At 58.8% G+C, this 18,335-nt stretch overlaps 2 protein-coding genes across 4 annotated transcripts; both read left to right on the forward strand.

Annotated features, from left to right (window-relative positions):
- Nucleotides 1-1,202: 1,202 nt before the first annotated feature.
- INHBE (inhibin subunit beta E) lies at nucleotides 1,203-3,200 on the forward strand. The gene is made up of 2 exons (XM_002720909.5): nucleotides 1,203-1,673; nucleotides 1,899-3,200. Exons 1-2 carry the CDS (start codon nucleotides 1,376-1,378, stop codon nucleotides 2,657-2,659), a joined length of 1,059 nt encoding a protein of 352 aa, XP_002720955.2. The 5' UTR covers nucleotides 1,203-1,375; the 3' UTR covers nucleotides 2,660-3,200.
- Nucleotides 3,201-6,522: 3,322 nt separating this feature from the next.
- GLI1 (GLI family zinc finger 1) lies at nucleotides 6,523-18,334 on the forward strand. Of its 3 annotated transcripts, none has more exons than XM_051832915.2 (12): nucleotides 6,523-6,653; nucleotides 10,060-10,178; nucleotides 10,335-10,427; nucleotides 11,804-11,999; nucleotides 12,224-12,368; nucleotides 12,661-12,795; nucleotides 12,887-13,024; nucleotides 13,318-13,467; nucleotides 14,440-14,604; nucleotides 14,997-15,227; nucleotides 15,742-16,009; nucleotides 16,395-18,334. In XM_051832915.2, the coding sequence occupies exons 2-12, from the start codon at nucleotides 10,079-10,081 to the stop codon at nucleotides 18,128-18,130; spliced, it is 3,357 nt and encodes a 1,118-aa protein (XP_051688875.1). In that variant the 5' UTR covers nucleotides 6,523-6,653; nucleotides 10,060-10,078; the 3' UTR covers nucleotides 18,131-18,334. The 3 variants fall into 3 exon arrangements, with proteins under 3 accessions (XP_051688875.1, XP_017205969.1, XP_051688877.1); XM_017350480.3 differs by having other exon boundaries at nucleotides 12,706-12,795; XM_051832917.2 differs by lacking the exon at nucleotides 10,335-10,427.
- The last annotated feature ends 1 nt before the right edge of the window (nucleotide 18,335 follows it).

Here is an 18,335-nt window from a genome sequence, read left to right on the forward strand (position 1 = left end):
TCTCTCCCTCTGCTCTTTATTTCCCAAATAAAAAAATAAAAATAAATTAAAATAGCCACTAATTGAAAAAGAAAACAAAAACTCTCTAATGGCCTTTCTTGACAGCCCCGACCAACTAATGGAGGGGGGAGGATGAACAAAGCAGGTAGGGGCAGTTCCCTTTACCCACACATTCTCCCTCCACCCCAGCTTCCTGAAGAAACTGGGGCGTAAGGAGGAGAGCTAGCCTCCCCTCCCCAGTTCATTCAAAGTCACTGAGCAAGTGTGGTAGGGAGGGCTGGGTTCTGTGTACTCTCCTTGGTTCGTTCTCCAAAGCAAGCCCTTAAACCTCCCATTTCCGGCCCCTATGAACAGAGTCCTGACACCACTTCTAGGATGTCCCAAATTCAGGCAACTCTCAGAGTCCTTGAAAGAGAAGCTGGCAGCTGGGTGCAGGCCCTCCCAAGTCTCATGCCCTCCTGCCAGCCTGGGTGGACTCTGCCCTGCTACAAGATTGCATCACTCCCACCTCGCTGGGTTTCCCCAGACATCACAGTAACATGCCCCCACCCCCACGCTGGCCCCCCTCCATGCTTGCTCCAGTCCAACTGGACTCTGGGCAGCCAGCACAGGCAGGGTCAGGGTGTGACTTCCGTGCCCCGTGGCACTGCCACCTAGGCCAAAGCAAGAGAACTCCGTTCTCTTAACCTCCACAAACCCCTCACCTCTGCCCCAGTTCCAGGGCTAGAAACAGAGACCAGAATTCTCCTGTTCCAGGGACCCCAGAGAGATAAGCACCGGGACCCACTGCCACCTCCTGGCACCTGCTGCAGTGGTGGCGGCTGGGCACGCTGGAGACCATGGAGATCCGAGCGGTACTGCCCTTCCCTGCCTGGCGCATGAGCTTCCCTCCTCTGTGTCCCAGACCTTGGGAACTGAGCATGTGAAATCATCCTCTTTCTTGCATCATGCATGTCCACACTGCCCCCCACCCCCATACCCCTACTCAAGCTCAGTCACCAGGCGGGATGGTGAAACCCGAGCTCTGGGGAGGGGAGACCTCCACCCCTGCAGGGGCCTGATGGGCAGCCCAGCTGGCCAATCCCCGGGCTCAGAGGCCAGATCTGCAGGCTGACCACTAGGTAAGGGAGCCCCAGGCAGCTGGTCTAAAGAGGCCCTGGCTCAGTGGCCAGACACAAACTGTGAGGGTTGACCATAGCTCCCCATCAGGCCACCCACTTCCAGCTTTTCTCAGTCCCGGGCAATAGAAGACAGGTGGCCCTGCCCTTGGCCAAGGATAGGTGTGGCCCTTGTGCCTGCTGCCACACGACATCAGACTCAACAGACAGAACAACATCCACCCAAGGCTCCTGACCTGGGGCCACCCACCAGGAGCATGGGGCTCCCGGATGTCCAGCTCTGCCTGGTTCTGCTGTGGACACTGGGGTGGGCACAAAGGGCAGGATCGGAATGCCCCGCCTGTGGGGGCCCAACCCTGGCACCCCAGGCAGAACGAGCTGTGGTCCTGGAGCTGGCCAAGCAGCAAATTCTGGAGGGGCTGCACCTGACCAGCCGGCCAAGAATAACACATCCTCCACCCCCGGCAGCGCTGACCACAGCCCTCCGAAGGCTCCAGCCTGGGAGCGTGGCTCCAGGGAACAGGGAGGAAATTGTCAGCTTTGCTACTGTCACAGGTAGGTGAGGGAGCCCAAGACAGGCAAAAGAAGAGAGAAGGGGAGTGGGGTGTGGCAGGAGAAGGAGGACTTGGGACAGGGACTGGTTGCCGAGGACGCAAGGCAGTCCCGGCTTTTTCTAAAGGTGGGTGGGAGGGAGGGAGGGCAGCACGCAGGGCCTGGAGAGCCTCCGGCTTAGAGCTTATCTCTGCTCACATTTCTTTTCCTTCTCTGCCTTTCGGACAGACTCCTCCCCTGCAGCATGCAGCTCCATGCTCACCTTCCACCTGCCCACGCCTCGGTCCCACCACCTGTACCGTGCCCGCCTCTGGCTGCACGTGTTCCCCACCTCTCCTGGCACTCTTAACTTGAAGATTTTCCGATGGAGCCCAAGGAGGAGGCACCGAGGATCCCGCACCCTCCTGGGTGAGCACCAATTGAGTCTCCCGGGCTGGCAAGCCCTGACTCTGCCCCCTAGTGGCTTGAGGGGTGAAAGATCTGGCGTCCTGAAACTCCAACTGGACTGCAGACCCCTGAAAGGCAACAGAACAGCCGCTGGACCACCGAGGCAGCGGCTCCTGGACATGGCGGGACACCAGCGGCCCTTCCTGGAGCTTAAGATGCGGGCCAATGAGCCTGGAGCAGGCCGAGCCAGGAGGAGGACTCCCACCTGTGAGCCTGAGACTCCCTTATGTTGTAGACGAGACCACTATGTGGACTTCCAGGAACTGGGATGGCGGGACTGGATCCTGCAGCCTGAGGGGTACCACCTGAATTACTGCAGTGGGCAGTGCCCACTCCACCTGGCTGGCAGCCCGGGCATTGCTGCTTCCTTCCATTCGGCCGTCTTCAGTCTTCTCAAGGCCAATAATCCTTGGCCTGCAGGTACTTCCTGCTGTGTCCCCACTGCCCGAAGGTCCCTTTCTCTGCTCTACCTCGACCATAAGAGCAATGTGGTCAAGACAGATGTGCCAGATATGGTGGTGGAGGCTTGTGGCTGCAGCTAGCGAGAAGACCTGGGCAATGGCAGGAAGACATCAAGTCGGGGGCTCCCAGGCGAAGCCACCTGCAGTCCATCAGTGAAGTCATAAGATTCCTGATCCTCTCCGCCTCCCAACAGGCCGCCTGCGTCGCCCCAAGGAACCCAGATGGGCACTTTCTCGTTCCAGCCTCAGGCCAGGCTGGTGGGTGTGTGGGGAGAAGGGGAAAGGGTCGTGCAGCAGGATTTCCTATCCTAAGCCCTGGGAGGAGGGGGCAGGGGCTAGGAAGGGGTGGGGTGGGGGGAAGGAGAAGGCAGAGAAAAACTGCTTGACTCTGCCCAAAAGGGTTAGTCCTCTGATGGGAGAGGGCGGAAGCAGAGGGCGCAGGGGACGAGGGGCAGGGCAGACAGGCTGGCCAAGGGAAGGGACGCAGAAATGCTCCGGGCAGGGGGTGCAGGAGCCGCCCTGAAATGGGCGAAGTCTGAGAAGCTATCTGGTTTTGCCCTGGAGCACAGGTCTCTCCCCAGAGACAGACATTTCTACTTTCTTAATAAAAATGAGAAAGCAACGCAACAAGTATGAGCTGTGATGAAGGGTGGGGTGGCCCTTCCGGGGGTGACCCTCTTCAGGGTGTCCACCAGGTCAACTTATCTTCCTAAGAACACGTCAGCTGCCGTTTCTATTTTCATTACCTCGCAATTGTACAGTGGAGTTGTGCGGAGCCTGTGCGATGTGTGGTTACATCATCTTTCTGACACTGTACTTTTGTTGTTGTTTCAAAGATTTATTTATTTATTTGAAAGGCATAGTTACAGAGAGAGAGAGAGAGAGAGAGAGAGAGAGAGAGATCTTCTATCTGTTGGTTCACTCCCCAAAATGGCTGCAACAGCCAGGGCTGGGCCAGGTAAAAGCCAGGAGCCAGGAGCCTCATCCAGGTCTCTGACGTGGGTGCAGGGGCCCAAGCACTTGAGCCATCTTCTACTGCCTTCCCAGGCTCATTAGCAGGGAGCTGGATTGGAAGAGAAGCAGCCAGGACTCAAACAGGTGCCCGTATGGGATGCTGGTGTCACAGGCAGAGGGTTAAACTACTGTGCCACAACACAGGCTGCTCTGACATCATTGTTAACGGAATGTGTGCTTGTGCATTCTTATGTCACAGGTTTTTTACATTTTAATGTCTAATATGGTGAATTGATAGATATAAATCACAAACCAAAGCTCAATACTTTCTAAGGGCATGTAGAGATCTTGAAAACAAAATTGCTGACCTACAGAACTGGGTGGAGAGAAGAAAATGGGGTGCTCTAAGACAGCCTCTTGGGGTGTCAGCATCATGGCATAGTGGATTATGCTACTGCTTCCCATCCAGCTCCCCACTAACGTGCTTGGGAAAGCAGCAGAAGATGGTCCACCTGCTTGGGCCCCTGCCACCCACATGGGAGACCCGAATGGAGTTCCAGGCTCCTGGCTTCCGCTTGATCCAGCCCTGGCTGTTGTAGTCATTTGGTGAGTGAACCAGTGGATGGAAGATCTCTCTCTCTCTCTCTCTCTCTCTCTCTGTAACTGTCTTTCAAATAAATAAATACATAAATCTTTAAAAATGAATAAATAAATCAGCTCCTCTGGACCCGTGGATGTTCATCTCTGCAGTTAAGATAACCACAACCCTCGCAGCGGGCGCTGTGGAGTAGCTGGTTAAGTCATTACCCATGAGTCCTGATTGAGTCCTGGCTGCTCTGCTTCCAATCCAGATCCCTGCTAATGTGACTGGGAAAGCAGTGGAAGATGGCCCAAGTGCTTGGGTCTCTGTTACCCACGATGGAGTTTCAACTCCTGTCTTTGACCTGGCCCAGACCCCACTGTTTCAGTCATTTTGGGAGTAAACCAATGGATGGAAGAACTCTCTCTCTCTCTCTCTCTCTCTCTCTCTCTCTCTCTCTCTCCTTCTCCCCCACCCCGTACCTCTGTCTTTCAAATAAATAAATCTTGAAAAAAAATATTGGGGCCAGTGCCATGGCATGGCAGGTCAAAGCTGCCTCCTGCAATGCCAACATCTGATATGGGCACTGGTTTGTGTCTTGGCTACTCCTCTTCTGATTCAGTTCTCTGCTAATGGTCCGGGAAAGCAGTGGAAGATGACCCGAGTGCTTGGGCCCTTGTACCCGGGTGGGAGACCGGGAAGAAGCTCTTAGCTCCTGGCTTCGGATCAGTCCAGCTCTGGCCATTGCAGCCATTTGGGGATTGAACCAGAGGATGGAAGATCTCGCTCTCTTCCTCTCCCTCTCCCTCTCTCTCTCTCTGTAACTCTGCCTTTCAAATAAATAAAGCAATGAAAAGCAAAGAAGAAAAAAAAAGTTCACATCCTATATCTAAGTCCCTGGGTTCAAGTCCCCAGTGAGAGACTTGGATTGCGTTCCCAGCTTGCATTTTGGGAATGAATCAACAACAAAGGTTAGGAGCTCTGGGTCTCTGTCTCTGCCCCTGAAACAAGCTGATAAATGAGTCCTAGGAGAAAGGACACCCGGCTGGGACAGGAGCAAGACTGGAGTCTCTTCCCGGTGACCATTGGTGCGGCCTGAGCGAGCTGGGCAGGCCCTCGACCCTCTGGGTGACACTGTGCGGGAGGCAGGCTGCACGGGACCTCCCCCACCCCCAGTGACTCCTGTGGGGCCCAGACCTCCCCTTGCTTCGCCTGGTCTTCCCCTCCCTGGACCCCCCAACCCGACTGTTAACAGGCCCTCACTCTCAGTCCAAGTAGATGGCTCCTGGACGCAGAGCTAAGGTGTGCCAGGTCTGCCAGGGAGGTCACAGAACCGGGAAGGGAGTCTTCCTCTTCCCCAGGACGAAATAGCTGCCCCCTCCCCGCCATCCGGTCACCACGGCAACACAAACCCAGAGGGACAGGGCACTCCTCCGTCAGGGGGGCACTCCCGCAGGGTGCCAGCAGCCTCTGCCGCTGGGCCCCGCCGCTTCTCTGGGCTCCTAACTGGGCTTTGGGGGAGGCAGCTGTCTGGGCGCGAGCTCCGTGGGTCCTCCCGGTCTCCTCCGCCTCCAAACGCAGAGAGGGTGTCATGTGCAAGCAGGGCCAGCAGAGGGAGCAGGAAGCCTTGGAGAGCGTAAAGAGCGCGGGCGGCAGAGAGGTGCGGAGGTGGCCGCAGCCTGCAGAGGTTCGAGGTGGAGAGGGCGTTTCCTGGGAAAGGTGCTGCAGACCCACGGCTCCTTAGCGACACTGTGGAGGCGCACCTCGCACGCAGAGCCTCGGCCGCTTCTCCTCTCCTTTCTACTCCGTAGACCCCGAAACTTTCTCCAGAGCCCCCCACCAAGCTCCTCAGCTCGGTTTGCCCCAACCCCAACTCTCCCAGAGGATTAGACCTGCAGATAAACCACAGGGTGGCGGGATGCTCAGTTCGCATCCGTCAGTGTGGACGACCCTGCCTCGAACATGATCTTTGCCAGATGAACTTCTCTCTTTTTCCCCCGCCTCGCAATATTTCCCTCGGTCTTTCTGGCTCTGGCTCAGGACCACTTCGTGGACAGCCGATCCGCAGATCCAGACCGGGATTTTCCGCCCACCACCAGCAGCGTGTTCGGGGGGGGGGGGGGGGAGGCAGTATAGGGTCCCTCAAGGGAGGGGGAGGATCCTGGGGGTCCTGGGGGTGCAATAAGCCCGGCACCCCCTCTCTCGCTCCTAGCCACCCCGCCTCACCCTCCAGAACGGCAGGAGGGAGGGAGATAGGAGGGAGGCGAGGGGCGAGCGGGAAGAGAGGCGGCGCGCCAGCGGCTAGAGCGAGGAAAAGTTTTTGCAAAAGGGAAAAAAAAAAGTTTGCGCTTCTCGCGGGTGGTCCCGGCTCGCGGCCCGGCTGGCTGGGCCGGCGGGAGGGCTGGGGGGCCAGGTTGGGGGGTGGGGGTGGCACCGAGGCTGCGCTGCCGTGGCCCTGTCCGCCCCCCCTCCCCACCGCACACCCCCCAGCCCAGACTCCTGCCCTGGACCGCGCATCCCGAGTCCAGCGCCCAGACGGAGGTGAGAAGGGGGGCGGGCGGGGGACCACCTGGGAGCGGTGGGGGAGGGGGATGCTCTGCTTCCGAGGGGTTCACCCCGGCCTGGAGGGAGACCTGGGGTGCAGGGGCAGAATGGGGGTGGGCGAGCCCGGGGTGAGTTGTTAGGAAGTCTGAGGGAATTTTTTTTTCCCGTTTGTATCTCTTCATTCCCTTCTTTTTTTCTTCTGACAGTCTGCGTGTCTCTGTCTCGGGCAACCGTGGGTCTCTTTGTCTCCGCCACTCCCCTGTGTTAGAAACATCTCACTTTCTTGAGGCTGGAGGGGTGGCTGTCCTGGGGTCTGCGGGGTGGAGCGGGAACTCCAGGTAGCATCTTGAGTGCCAGGCATGAGGACGTCGGGGCACCCCAAAGGAGGGCGCTCCAGGTGGGGTGGGCTTAGGTGTGTGTGAGGCAGCAGAACCACGGGGAGCCTGCTGGGCCTGAGCCCCCGACCTGCTGTGACCGATGTGCCTGCAGATGCGGGACGCGAGTGTCTTCCGGACTAGGCCGGGAGCTGGCGGGGCTGCCCAAGGTCTAACTAGGCCTTAGAAAGACCCCAAAGAATTTTGGGCTCCCGAGCCTCTAGGGCTATGGGGCAGGCCGCTTAAGAGGAGCTGGGGAGACCTTTTCTTGACCCTCTGACCTCTGGACCACCGGGGCAGCTGAAGCCAGCCGCCGGGAGACCCCTACTGGGGCTGGGCGGGACCACCGGCCACTGCCAGCCTATATATCCCGCTTGGCCCCCCGCCCAAACGGGAGCTGCGAACCCAAGCCCCTCCTCTGGCTCAGACCACCCTGCCTGCCCTGGCTCCCCGCTCTGAAGCCTCTTTCAGGCCCCTTGACCCCGAAACAATCAACCCTGGGTAGCCAGCTTTGGGGGCAGGATTAGAGAAAGGGGACCCCGTAGTGGCGGAGGACTGAGGGTTTTAGGGGGCTGGCGAGCTAGGGTCTTCCTAGCATAGGCCCGAAAGTTCCAGTGGAGGGCGAAGACCTGGCCGTTTCCCGGGGAGACGCGAAGGCCGGCGTCAGGGTGGTTTTCCCTAGGGGGGCGGGGTCCCGAGACCCCCCCTCATTATCTCCCCGGCATCCCCGCCCGACGCGCAGACCCCGCCCTTGACGTCACTAGGGGGTTCCCGGGGGTCCGAAAGGGTTAACCCTTGGGCTGCCGGGAACCCGAGGTGTTCACACACACACACACACACACACACACACACCTTGTTTTATTTACTCCCACTCTTTCCCCTCCCTATACTCTAAGGATTCTCTTGCTTTGCCACCCCACCACGGGGATCCCCACTCTCCAAAAGTGCTCCCCAGGGCGCCGCTGCCTGCTTTCGGGATGCACGGAGAGGAGGAGGAGGGAAGAATGTGTCCCGCCCCTCATCCCCCCCCCCCCCCACACACACTGTACGGCTCGCTCGACTGGGCTCCCGGGGCGGGCGGGGGAAGCGGAGCCGTCTGCAGCCAGAGCCTGCGGCGGCGACTTGGGTGGGCCGAGGAGGCACGGGGGCGGGGAAGGCGGGACCGGGGAAGGGGGCGGGGCCGGCTCCTGGGAGTTGGGGAGCGGGGGTACGAGGGGGCACTCTGGCAAGCCGGGCTCCGGCGCGGGATCCGGGGAGATCCCCACCCCACCCCACCCCACCCCACCCCGCACCCTCACCCACTCCCAAGTGTCCCGGAGCTGGGAAAGCGGGCGGCGACCTTGTGCTTCCACTAGTGCGAAGGGGAGACGTGGGTGGGCCGCGGCACGCGTGGGCGGGGAGGGATGTCGCCCCGTTTCCAATTGCGCCTGCCTGGCGGCTAGGCGCTGAGGCAGGAGGACCACCGCGTGGGCACGTTTTGGGGAGTCTCGTTGGCGTTGGGGGGGGTTCCTTGACGAGTCCGCCTCCTTTCCCTGGGTGAGTCATAGAGGAAGGAGGCGGGAGACGGGCCCCCCCACCCAGCTGCCAGCCAGCTGTGCCCCCCGCCTCCAACTTGAGTGCCAAGGTCGAGTTGGGAGGTCCCCGGTGCGGGATCCGGGGGTCGGCTGAAGGAGGAGGAGTTAGGAAGGGTACGGCCCTGGTTGCGGGGCTCGGGCCGGGTCTTGGGGTCCGAGTTCCGCTCCCCGTGTTACCCCTCCCTCACCCTAAATCCCAGCATCCCGGGATCACCCACCGCGCCGGCCGGCCCGCTCCTGGTGGCTCTCCACCCCGCCCCGCCCCGCCCCGCCCCACCCTCGCTCCCGGAATCCCGGAAAACCCGGGGTGGAGTATGAACCGGAGTTTGAGGAGAAAAGCAGACAGCAGCACCCGCTTCTTCCTCACTACTTTCGAGTGGCTGATGAGTTTGTTTTTCATTCTCCTTAATGCCTTCCCTCAGAGTTCTTTTCCTGTTCCCCAAAAACCAGACACCGAAAGGCTAAGTGGGCCCAGATCCAAACCACGGCAGGACAATGTCAGCTTCTGTCCTGCATACCTACCAGCCCCGGGAGGCTCCCCCAGAAGCCTGACCTACTCCTACTCACAGTTCTCCACCTAAGAGAGCCCTAGCTCTTCAGTGCTCGCTCCTGACCCCGCCGGCCTGTCTGGACTGTGGCGAGGGCTCCTCCTGCTGGATACTGGGGAGACTGTAGGCTGTCCGTGCGTGGGGGCCAGTGAAGGAAAGGAGGCGAGCCTCCTGGGGCTTAGGTCAGACCCTCCCTAAGTGCCCGCAGCCCAGCCTTCAAAGCTGGCTCCCTGTCAGAGCAAGAAGCAGAGGGCCCACAGCATGAAAATCACCTGGAGCTCGAACAGGCACGATTAGTCCATAACACCCCCTAACCACACATACACACTTATGGGGGTTAACGCTCAGACCCAGTTACCAAAAAGATCTCCAAGACTGCAAGAAGGCCTTTATCCCTTGGGGCATTCACCCTAACCCTGGCCCTGGCAGGAGGATGCTTATATGTTTGTTATTTATTTATTTCACAGACACACACACACACACACACACACAGAGCTTCCATCTGCTGGTTCACTCTCCAAATGCTGGCAAAACTGGAACTGGGCCAAGCCAATGGCAGAAGCTGAGAACTCCATCCACTTCTCCCATGTGGGTGGCAAGGGCCCAACTACTGCAGCCCTCCAGGGTGTACATTAACAGGAAGTGGAATGGGGGCAGAGCTGGGACAGGCAGGACCCAAATCCAGGTGCTCTGACATGGGATCTGGACTGCCCAAGTAGGGGCTTCACTGTTGGCCAAATGCCCACCCCGAGCGGTGCTCTTTTCAACCTGGTTTCCAGGGAAGACGCCTTCGAGGGCCTGGGGGAACAGACAGCCCTGCCCAGGGTCCTGTGCCTGGGATCATGAAGGGACCTTCGCTAATTCCCTCCACCTTCATAACCTGAGGTTCTACCTTTCCCTTCTGCAGTGTCCCTGCCTCCTCCACCATGTTCAACTCGATGACCCCACCGCCAGTCAGTAGCTATGGTGAACCCTGCTGTCTCCGGCCCCTCCCCAGCCAGGGCCCCCCCAGCATGGGGGCAGAAGGTCAGTGCACCTATGCATTTCCCATCTGTAAGCGGCTTTGAGGCTCCATGTCCTACGGGCTTGGCATTTGGGATCAGGTCTTGCCTGGAGTTTCAAGGTGAGGCCTTACATGTCATCCACTCCCACGCCCCCATTCCAGCCATCTGTCTTTTCTAGGACTGTCTGGTCTGCCCTTCTGCCACCAAGCCAACCTCATGTCTGGCCCCCACAGTTATGGGCCAGCCAGAGAGACCAGCAACTGCACCGAGGGTGAGGCCTCAGGCACGTCTTTCCTCTCTGCCCCTCTGGGACTTGTTCTGAAGGAGAAAGTGGGTGGGCAGAGCATCTAACTAGAAGCAGGAGATGTCCAGAGATGTGAGGGCTCAAGGCATCATCAACAGGCCACAGATGCGATCAGCAGGACAAGCAAAGTTGCTTATTATTATTATTATTATTAGAGAAGCAACAGACAGTGAGTCCCCATTTTCTGGTTCATAGCCCAGATACTAACAACAGCTGGGGCTGGGCCAGGCCAAAGCCAGGCACTAGGAACTCCATCCAGGTCTCCCATGTGAGTGGCAGGAACCCAGTCACTTGAGCTATCACAGCCGCTTCCTAGAGCGTGCACTAGCTGGAGCTGGAGTCAGCAGTGGAGCCAGCTTTCGCACCCAGGCACTCTGATGCGGGACGTGGTCATCTTAACCCCTGCACCAAATGCCCAGCCCTCAAGTATCTTTTGTTTGCTTTGAATCAGGACCTACAGGTTGAGTTCAAGGAGATTTGCTTCATCACCATTTCTTTTTTTTTTTTTATGATTTTTTTAATTTATTTATTGAAAGGTAGAGTTAAAAGACAGAGGTCTGGCCGGCGCCGTGGCTCACTAGGCTAATCCTCCGCCTTGCGGCACCAGCACACAGGGTTCTAGTCCCGGTCAGGGCACCAGATTCTGTCCCGGTTGCCCCTCTTCCAGGCCAGCTCTCTGCTGTGGCCAGGGAGTGCAGTGGAGGATGGCCCAAGTACTTGGGCCCTGCACCCCATGGGAGACCAGGAGAAGTACCTGGCTCCTGCCATCGGATCAGCGCGGTGCGCCGGCCGCAGCGGCCGTTGGAGGGTGAACCAACAGCAAAAAGCGAGACCTTTCTCTCTGTCTCTCTCTCTCACTGTCCACTCTGCCTGTCAAAAAATAAATAAATAAATAAATAAAAAAGACAGAGGTCTTTCATCTACTGGTTCACCCCTCCAAATGGCTGCAATGGCCAGGGCTGTGCCAGGCTGAAGCCAGGAGCCAGGAGCTTCCTCAGTTTCCTTCGTGGGTGCAGAGGCCCAACTACCACTGCTGTCCAGGGTGCACATTAGCAGGAAGCTGGAGTAGGGAGCAAAACTGAGACAGGCAGGACTCAAATCCAGGTGTTCTGACAAGGGATCCCAGTATCCCAAGCGGTGGCTTAACTGCTGGGCCAAATGCCCACCCCTGACTCCACTGCTTTCCCAGGCGCATTAGCAGGGAGCCGAATGGGAAGTGGAGCAGCTGCGACTTGAACCAGCGGCCCTATGGGATGCTGGTGTTGCAGGCATCGGTTTAACCCGCTACACCACAATGCCACCCCCTTCTTCAACATTTCTATGTCCCCTGTCTCCTGCCCCAGGCCCACTCTTCCCTCCTCCCCGGAGTGCAGTCAAGTTGACCAAGAAGCGGGCACTGTCTATCTCACCTCTGTCGGACGCCAGCCTGGACCTGCAGACCGTTATCCGCACCTCGCCCAGCTCCCTCGTGGCTTTCATCAACTCTCGCTGCACATCCCCTGGAGGCTCCTATGGCCATCTCTCCATTGGCACCATGAGGTGCAGGCAGCCCCAGACTAAGAGGGCCCTAAAGCCCTACCAAAGCCCATGCAAAGCCCTAGCCCTCCAAGCCACGTGACCCTACTGAATCTTTGCCATTTCAAAGGCATTGCAACCCTCCCTGCACTGCCTCAAGCGCATCTCATACTAAGTCTCCCAGAAACCCTCCTGGAGGCTTTTTCGGCATCATCTTCAGTAACTGCCTTCTCTCTCCTCCTCCCCAGCCCCTCTCTGGGATTCCCATCTCAGATGAATCACCAAAAAGGGACCTCGCCTTCCTTTGGGGTCCAGCCCTGTGGGCCCCACGACTCCACCCGCAGTGGGATGATGCCACATCCTCAGGTCCGGGGACCCCTCCCCCCTTGCCAGGTGAGAGGCCCCATATGGCAACCTGCTTCCCCTTAGCTCAGGGTAGGGGAGGGAGTGGAGGGCGTTCTAGGAGAAAGGCAAAGAAGGGAGGACAGGGAATATAAGCATTCAGCTCCAGAGAGTGAGGAGGCATGGCTGCTGGAGGCTCACTCCTTGGGGTTCAATTACACCCTCCCAATGAGACCCCACATTCTGCCCTCCAGTTCACCTGTGCAGGCTGAAGTCCCTTCCCAATGTAAGGGTTCCAGTTGCTGAGGTGGGGCACCTAGGGCAGAACTCCCCCTTTCTTCAGCCTGCCGTTACTCTGACCACCCTCACCTCTTCCCCCTGGGGGCAGCTGAAGTCGGAGCTGGACATGCTGGTTGGCAAGTGCCCAGAGGAGCCCTTGGAAGGGGACATGTCCAGCCCCAACTCTACCGGCACACAGGTAAGAGGTGAAGTGGGGCTGGACCTCTGGGACCCTGAGCCAAACCAGTGCTGTCACCCATGTGACCCTCAGATTGCCTCTGCTGCCCTAGGATCCCCTGCTGGGGATGCTGGACGGGCGGGAGGACCCGGACAGGGAGGAGAAGCCGGAGCCGGAATCCGTGTATGAGACTGACTGCCGCTGGGATGGCTGCAGCCAGGAATTTGACTCCCAGGAGCAGCTGGTGCACGTGAGCCGCAGGGGGTAACAGGAGTGGCTGGCTGGAGCCTGCAAGAGATTCTGGGGGGACACTGAGGAATGTGGCTGAGGGCCAGGGACCAGGGCTGGGGGCTCGGTTGGGCAGGCAGAGGCTCAGAGCTGCCGCTTTGCTTCAGGGAGCTGCAGGACGGGCAGGACACGCAGGATATCATGTTCCTACTGCCCCTTTCTCCCCTCCAGGGGGAGCTGTGGGGGGAGGGAGGTCTCTTCTGGGTCCTGGGGGCACGGGGAGACCTAGGAGAACCTCTGCATCCTCTTCCTCAGCATATCAACAGCGAGCACATCCACGGGGAGCGGAAGGAATTCGTGTGCCACTGGGGGGGCTGCTCCAGGGAGCTGAGGCCCTTCAAGGCCCAGTACATGCTGGTGGTGCACATGCGCAGACACACGGGCGAGAAGCCACACAAGTGCACGGTGAGCACTCACTTCCCAAGCCCCCGGTCCCTTCCTAAACCAGGGCTCCCAATCAAGGTATGGCCTGAGGCAGACTTTTGCCATCATAGGTCCTTTCCTCTATAAACAAATATGAAAATCACCTGGGGTGCAGGTGTACAGCAGGTTAAGTCAATGCATCTCATTCCAGAGGGCTGGTTCAAGTCTCAGATATTCTGCTTCTGATCCAGCTTCTTGTTAATGCTCCTGGGAAGGCAGTAAGAGATGGTCCAACTATCTGGGTTCCTACTACCTGCATGGGAGACCCAGATGGAGTTCCTCTCTCCTGGCTTTGGCCTGGTCCTACCCTAGCTGTTGCAAGCATTTGGGGAGTGAAACAATTATTTTATTTTTTTAAAGATATATTTATTTGAAAAGCAGAGGGAGAAGGAGAGAGAGAGAGAGAGAGAGATCTTCCATCTGCTGGTTCACTCCCTAAATGGCTGCAACAGCTAGGGTTGAGTTAGGACAAAGCCAGGACCTGGGAGCTTCTTCCAGGTCTCCCACTTGGGTGGCAGGAGCTCAAGCACCTGGGCCATCCTATGCTGCTTTTCCAGGCCATTAGCAAGGAGCTGGATGGGAAGTGGAGCAGCCAGGACTTGAACTGGTGCCCATATGGAATACTGACATTGCAGGCTGCAGCTTTACCCTCTACGCCACAACCCTAGCCCCTGAGTCAATCAATCATTTTCAAAAAAATCATGCCTGCAGGGGGAGCTGCTCTGGCTTTGCTGTCTCCAGGGCTTGAAGTCACGGTGCCTCCAGCGGCTTCTGTTCCCCCAGCTCTTACCTGCCTGCCCTCGCCCTCTAATTTTGGAAATTCTCTGGAAGGCCCAATGCTCTCCCACCTTGGATTCTCTTCTCTGATGCATATACCCCTTGAGATTTAGGGTCCCTTTCCTCTCCACCTCCTCTTGTCTGTGAGCTATCCTTTGATGCCCCTGTGGTCCCTAGTTTGAAGGGTGCCGGAAGTCATACTCGCGCCTCGAAAACCTGAAGACACACCTGCGGTCACACACGGGTGAGAAGCCATACATGTGTGAGCACGAGGGCTGCAGCAAAGCCTTCAGCAATGCCAGTGACCGTGCCAAGCATCAGAACCGGACCCACTCCAATGAGGTGAATGTCCCAGCTCAGGGATCCCCTACTTGAGAAGCCACCTCCAGGGAGCCTCCCCTAGAACCCCTTAGCACAGCACCTGCTCCACAGAGGTGAGTCCCCCTTCCCCATAAAATCCACCCAGAGAGGGCCTTCTGAAGACACAATTTCCACCTGCACCCTCCTCCTACCTCCAACCAGCCAAAGGCTAACCTAAGATAGACCCGGTCCGGAGGAGGCCCCCAACCCTTTCAACCCGTGGGTGTATGAGGCTTCCAGCCCCGGGCTCACCTCTTTCTAACCCTCTTCCCCGATCCCCTCATCGTTCAGCCCCACCCAAGGGCCCCCCAACCCTCTTACCCCATTCTTCTGCTTTGATCCTTTCGCCTCTGCCTTCACTCTCCACCTGACAGAAGCCGTACGTGTGTAAGCTCCCTGGCTGCACCAAGCGCTATACAGATCCCAGCTCGCTCCGGAAACATGTCAAGACAGTGCATGGTCCTGATGCGCATGTGACCAAGCGGCACCGAGGGGATGGCCCCTTACCCCGGGCACCATCCCTTTCCACGGTGGAGCCCAAGAGGGAGCGGGACGGAGGCCCCATCAGGGAGGACAGTCGACTGACAGTGCCAGAGGGCGGCATGGTGAGAGCCCAGGTGTCCCTGCCCTACCTCCGCTGCCTGCCCTGCTGACGTGCTGCTGGGTCCTTTCCGACCCAACCGGCCGCTCTCTGGACATCGCTCTTGGGTAGCCAGGCTTCTTGTCTCTCATCCCAGTGTTGTTCCTTCTAGAACTCCAAATCCAGGGACTTGGGTGTCCTTAACGATCTCATTCACTCACCAAACTCTTCCTTGAATAACACTGCCTATGCTATCCCCAGCCTTGGACCTGTACAGTCTTATGTCCTTCTCACAACTTCCTGAGACAGGAATTTGCTCTCTCTGTGTTCAGATGAGGAAACAGGTGTAGAGAAAATGCCCGAGGTCACAGAACTAAGAGTGAACCCGTGAGCCCGCGCGGCCGCAGCTCTGCATTTTGCACTTGCCCAGCCCTGTCTGCGACTGTACGCCTCCCCTAGCCCCCAGCAGTCACTCGCCAGGTTGAGGGTGCTGTGGGGAACCGGGAGGGGCCCGCCCTCAGCCCTCGTCTTGCCCGCAGAAGCCACAGCCCAGCCCTGGGGCCCAGTCTTCCTGCAGCAGTGACCACTCCCCAGCAGGCAGTGCAGCCAATACAGACAGTGGCGTGGAAATGACCGGCAACGCGGGAGGCAGCACTGAGGACCTGTCCAGCTTGGACGAGGGGCCTTGTCCTGCTGGCACGGGTCTGTCCACGCTTCGCCGCCTTGAGAACCTCAGGCTGGATCAGCTGCATCAGCTCCGTCCAGCAGGGCCCCGGGGTCTCAAGCTACCCAGCTTGGCCCACACTGGTAAGATCTTGGTGTGGGAGGTGGTGCTGGGCTGTTGTGTAGGTCTGCCCTGAGGCTGGGAGGAGCAGGTCTCCCCCGGTCAGGGCTGCCATAGAACACCTCTGCACCATTAAAATGAGGTCCCCCTTCCTCGAGACCCTTTCCTTCTATCTATCAGAAAGTCATTGTACTATCTAAAAAGTCTGTGACATGCATACTGTTCCCTGAGATTGTGCAGTGCACAACCTGTACAGTTGTTCACAGCGGCCCTCACTCTCTGCTGCCCCAAAGCAGGAGAGGCTCTGGGGAGAAAGAGACAGAGATGAGCAGTCAGGATCCAGGAGCCTGTCCCTGGGGTGAACTTTAGGGGGTTCCGTGACCACCCTGCTTTCTCTGTCACTTGCAGGCACCCCGGTTTCCCGCTGCCTGGGTCCCCCGGTCTCTCTTGACCGCCGCAGCAGCAGCTCCAGCAGCATCAGCTCTGCCTACACTGTCAGCCGGCGCTCTTCCCTGGCCTCCCCCTTCCCCCCTGGCTCCCCCCCGGAGAATGGGGCATCCTCCCTGCCAGGCCTCACGCCTGCCCAGCATTACCTGCTCCGGGCGAGATACGCCTCTGGCAAGGGGGGCAGCACCCCACCCACCGCAGCACCCAGCCTGGATCGCATGGGGACTCTGCCTGCGCCTCCTTGGAGAAGCCGAGTCGAGTACCCAGGATACAACCCCAATGCAGGGGTCACCCGAAGGGCCAGTGACCCAGCCCGGGCTGCTGACCGCCCTGCCCCAGCAAGGGTCCAACGGTTCAAGAGCCTGGGCTGTGTGCATACCCCGCCTGCTGTGGCGGGGGGAGGAAGGAACTTTGATCCCCACCTCCCAGCCTCCATCTATTCTCCACAGCCCCCCAGCATCACTGAGAATGTCGCCATGGAAACTAGAGGCCTGCGGGAGGAGCCAGAGGTTGGGGCCCCCGTGATGGGCAGTGGTCTGAACCCTTACATGGACTTCCCGCCCACGGACTCCCTGGCATATGGGGGACCCGAAGGGGCAGCAGCTGAGCCTTATGGAGCTAGAGGCCCAGGCTCCCTGCCTCTTGGACCCGGTCCACCCCCCAACTACGGTCCCAACCCCTGCCCCCAGCAGGTCTATCCTGATCCCGCCCCAGAAACATGGGGTGAATTTCCTTCCCACCCGGGGCTCTACCCAGGCCCCAAGGCTCCAGGTGGAGCCTACAGCCAGTGTCCTCGACTTGAACATTATGGACAAGTACAGGTCAAGCCAGAACAGGGGTGTCCAGCGGGGTCTGACTCCACAGGATTGGCACCCTGCCTCAATGCCCACCCCAATGAGGGGCCCCCACGCCCACAGCCCCTGTTCTCCCACTACCCCCAGCCCCCTCCTCCTCAGTATCCCCAGCCAGGCCCCTATTCCCAGCTCCCCTCTGACTATCTTCCTTCTGAGCCCAGACCTGGCCTGGATTTTGATTCCCCGACTCATTCCACAGGACAGCTGAAGGCTCAGCTTATGTGTGATTACATCCAGTCTCAACAGGAACTGCTGTGGGAGGGTGGGGCCAGGGCGGGAGTACCAGTCCAGGAACCTCCCTACCAGGGCCCTAAGTTTCTGGGGGGTTCCCAAGTCAGCCCAAGCCCCGCCAAGGCCCCAGTGGCTGCATACGGACCTGGCTTTGCACCCAGTTTGCCCAATCACAAGGCGGGATCTTATCCCACCCCTCCACCGTGCCCTGAAAATTTTGCTGTGGGGACAAACAGGGCTTCCCACAGGGCAGCAGCACCACCCCGACTTCTGCCGCCGCTGCCCACTTGCTATGGGCCCCTCAAGGCGGGGGGCACCAACCCCAGCTGTGGCCATCCTGAGGTGGGCAGGCTGGGAGGAGGTCCTGCCTTGTACCCTCCCCCTGAAGGGCAGGTGTGTAACCCTCTGGACTCTCTTGACCTTGACAACACTCAGCTGGACTTTGTGGCTATTCTGGATGAGGCCCAGGGCCTGAGTCCTCCCCCTTCCCAAGACCAGGAGGGCAGCTCTGAGACACCGCCCTCTGGGACACCCAACATGGCTGTGGGCAACATGAGCGTCTTGCTGGGATCCCTGCCCGGAGAGACGCAATTCCTCAACTCTAGTGCCTAGAGTGGGGGTACACGGCCATCACAGACCCCCGTTTCCTACAGGGTTTCCATCCCTCCAGAGATGTCAGGGAGAGGAGCCATGGCCCCTGCATCCGATGGCACAGGAATGGGAGGGCCGGGCTGGAGACTGTACATAGTCTGCATATGTTTTGGAGAGGAATTTGAACATGACACTGCTTCCTGTTAATAAAGGAACTGCACCAGAG

This window comes from Oryctolagus cuniculus, chromosome 11 (assembly GCF_964237555.1).
Source record: "Oryctolagus cuniculus chromosome 11, mOryCun1.1, whole genome shotgun sequence".
In the NCBI taxonomy this organism is placed as follows: domain Eukaryota; kingdom Metazoa; phylum Chordata; class Mammalia; order Lagomorpha; family Leporidae; genus Oryctolagus; species Oryctolagus cuniculus.

What these genes read in the sequence shown, in the direction of transcription:
- GLI1 (XM_051832915.2), top strand. Translation starts at nt 10,079, where the DNA reads ATGTTCAACTCGATGACCCCACCGCCAGTCAGTAGCTATGGTGAACCC. An exon ending in GACCAGCAACTGCACCGAGG is followed by an intron (nt 10,428 to 11,803) that starts GTGAGGCCTCAG and finishes CTCCTGCCCCAG; the next exon opens with GCCCACTCTTCCCTCCTCCC. An exon ending in AGAAGCCACACAAGTGCACG is followed by an intron (nt 13,468 to 14,439) that starts GTGAGCACTCAC and finishes TGTGGTCCCTAG; the next exon opens with TTTGAAGGGTGCCGGAAGTC.
- INHBE (XM_002720909.5), top strand. Translation starts at nt 1,376, where the DNA reads ATGGGGCTCCCGGATGTCCAGCTCTGCCTGGTTCTGCTGTGGACACTG. An exon ending in CAGCTTTGCTACTGTCACAG is followed by an intron (nt 1,674 to 1,898) that starts GTAGGTGAGGGA and finishes CCTTTCGGACAG; the next exon opens with ACTCCTCCCCTGCAGCATGC.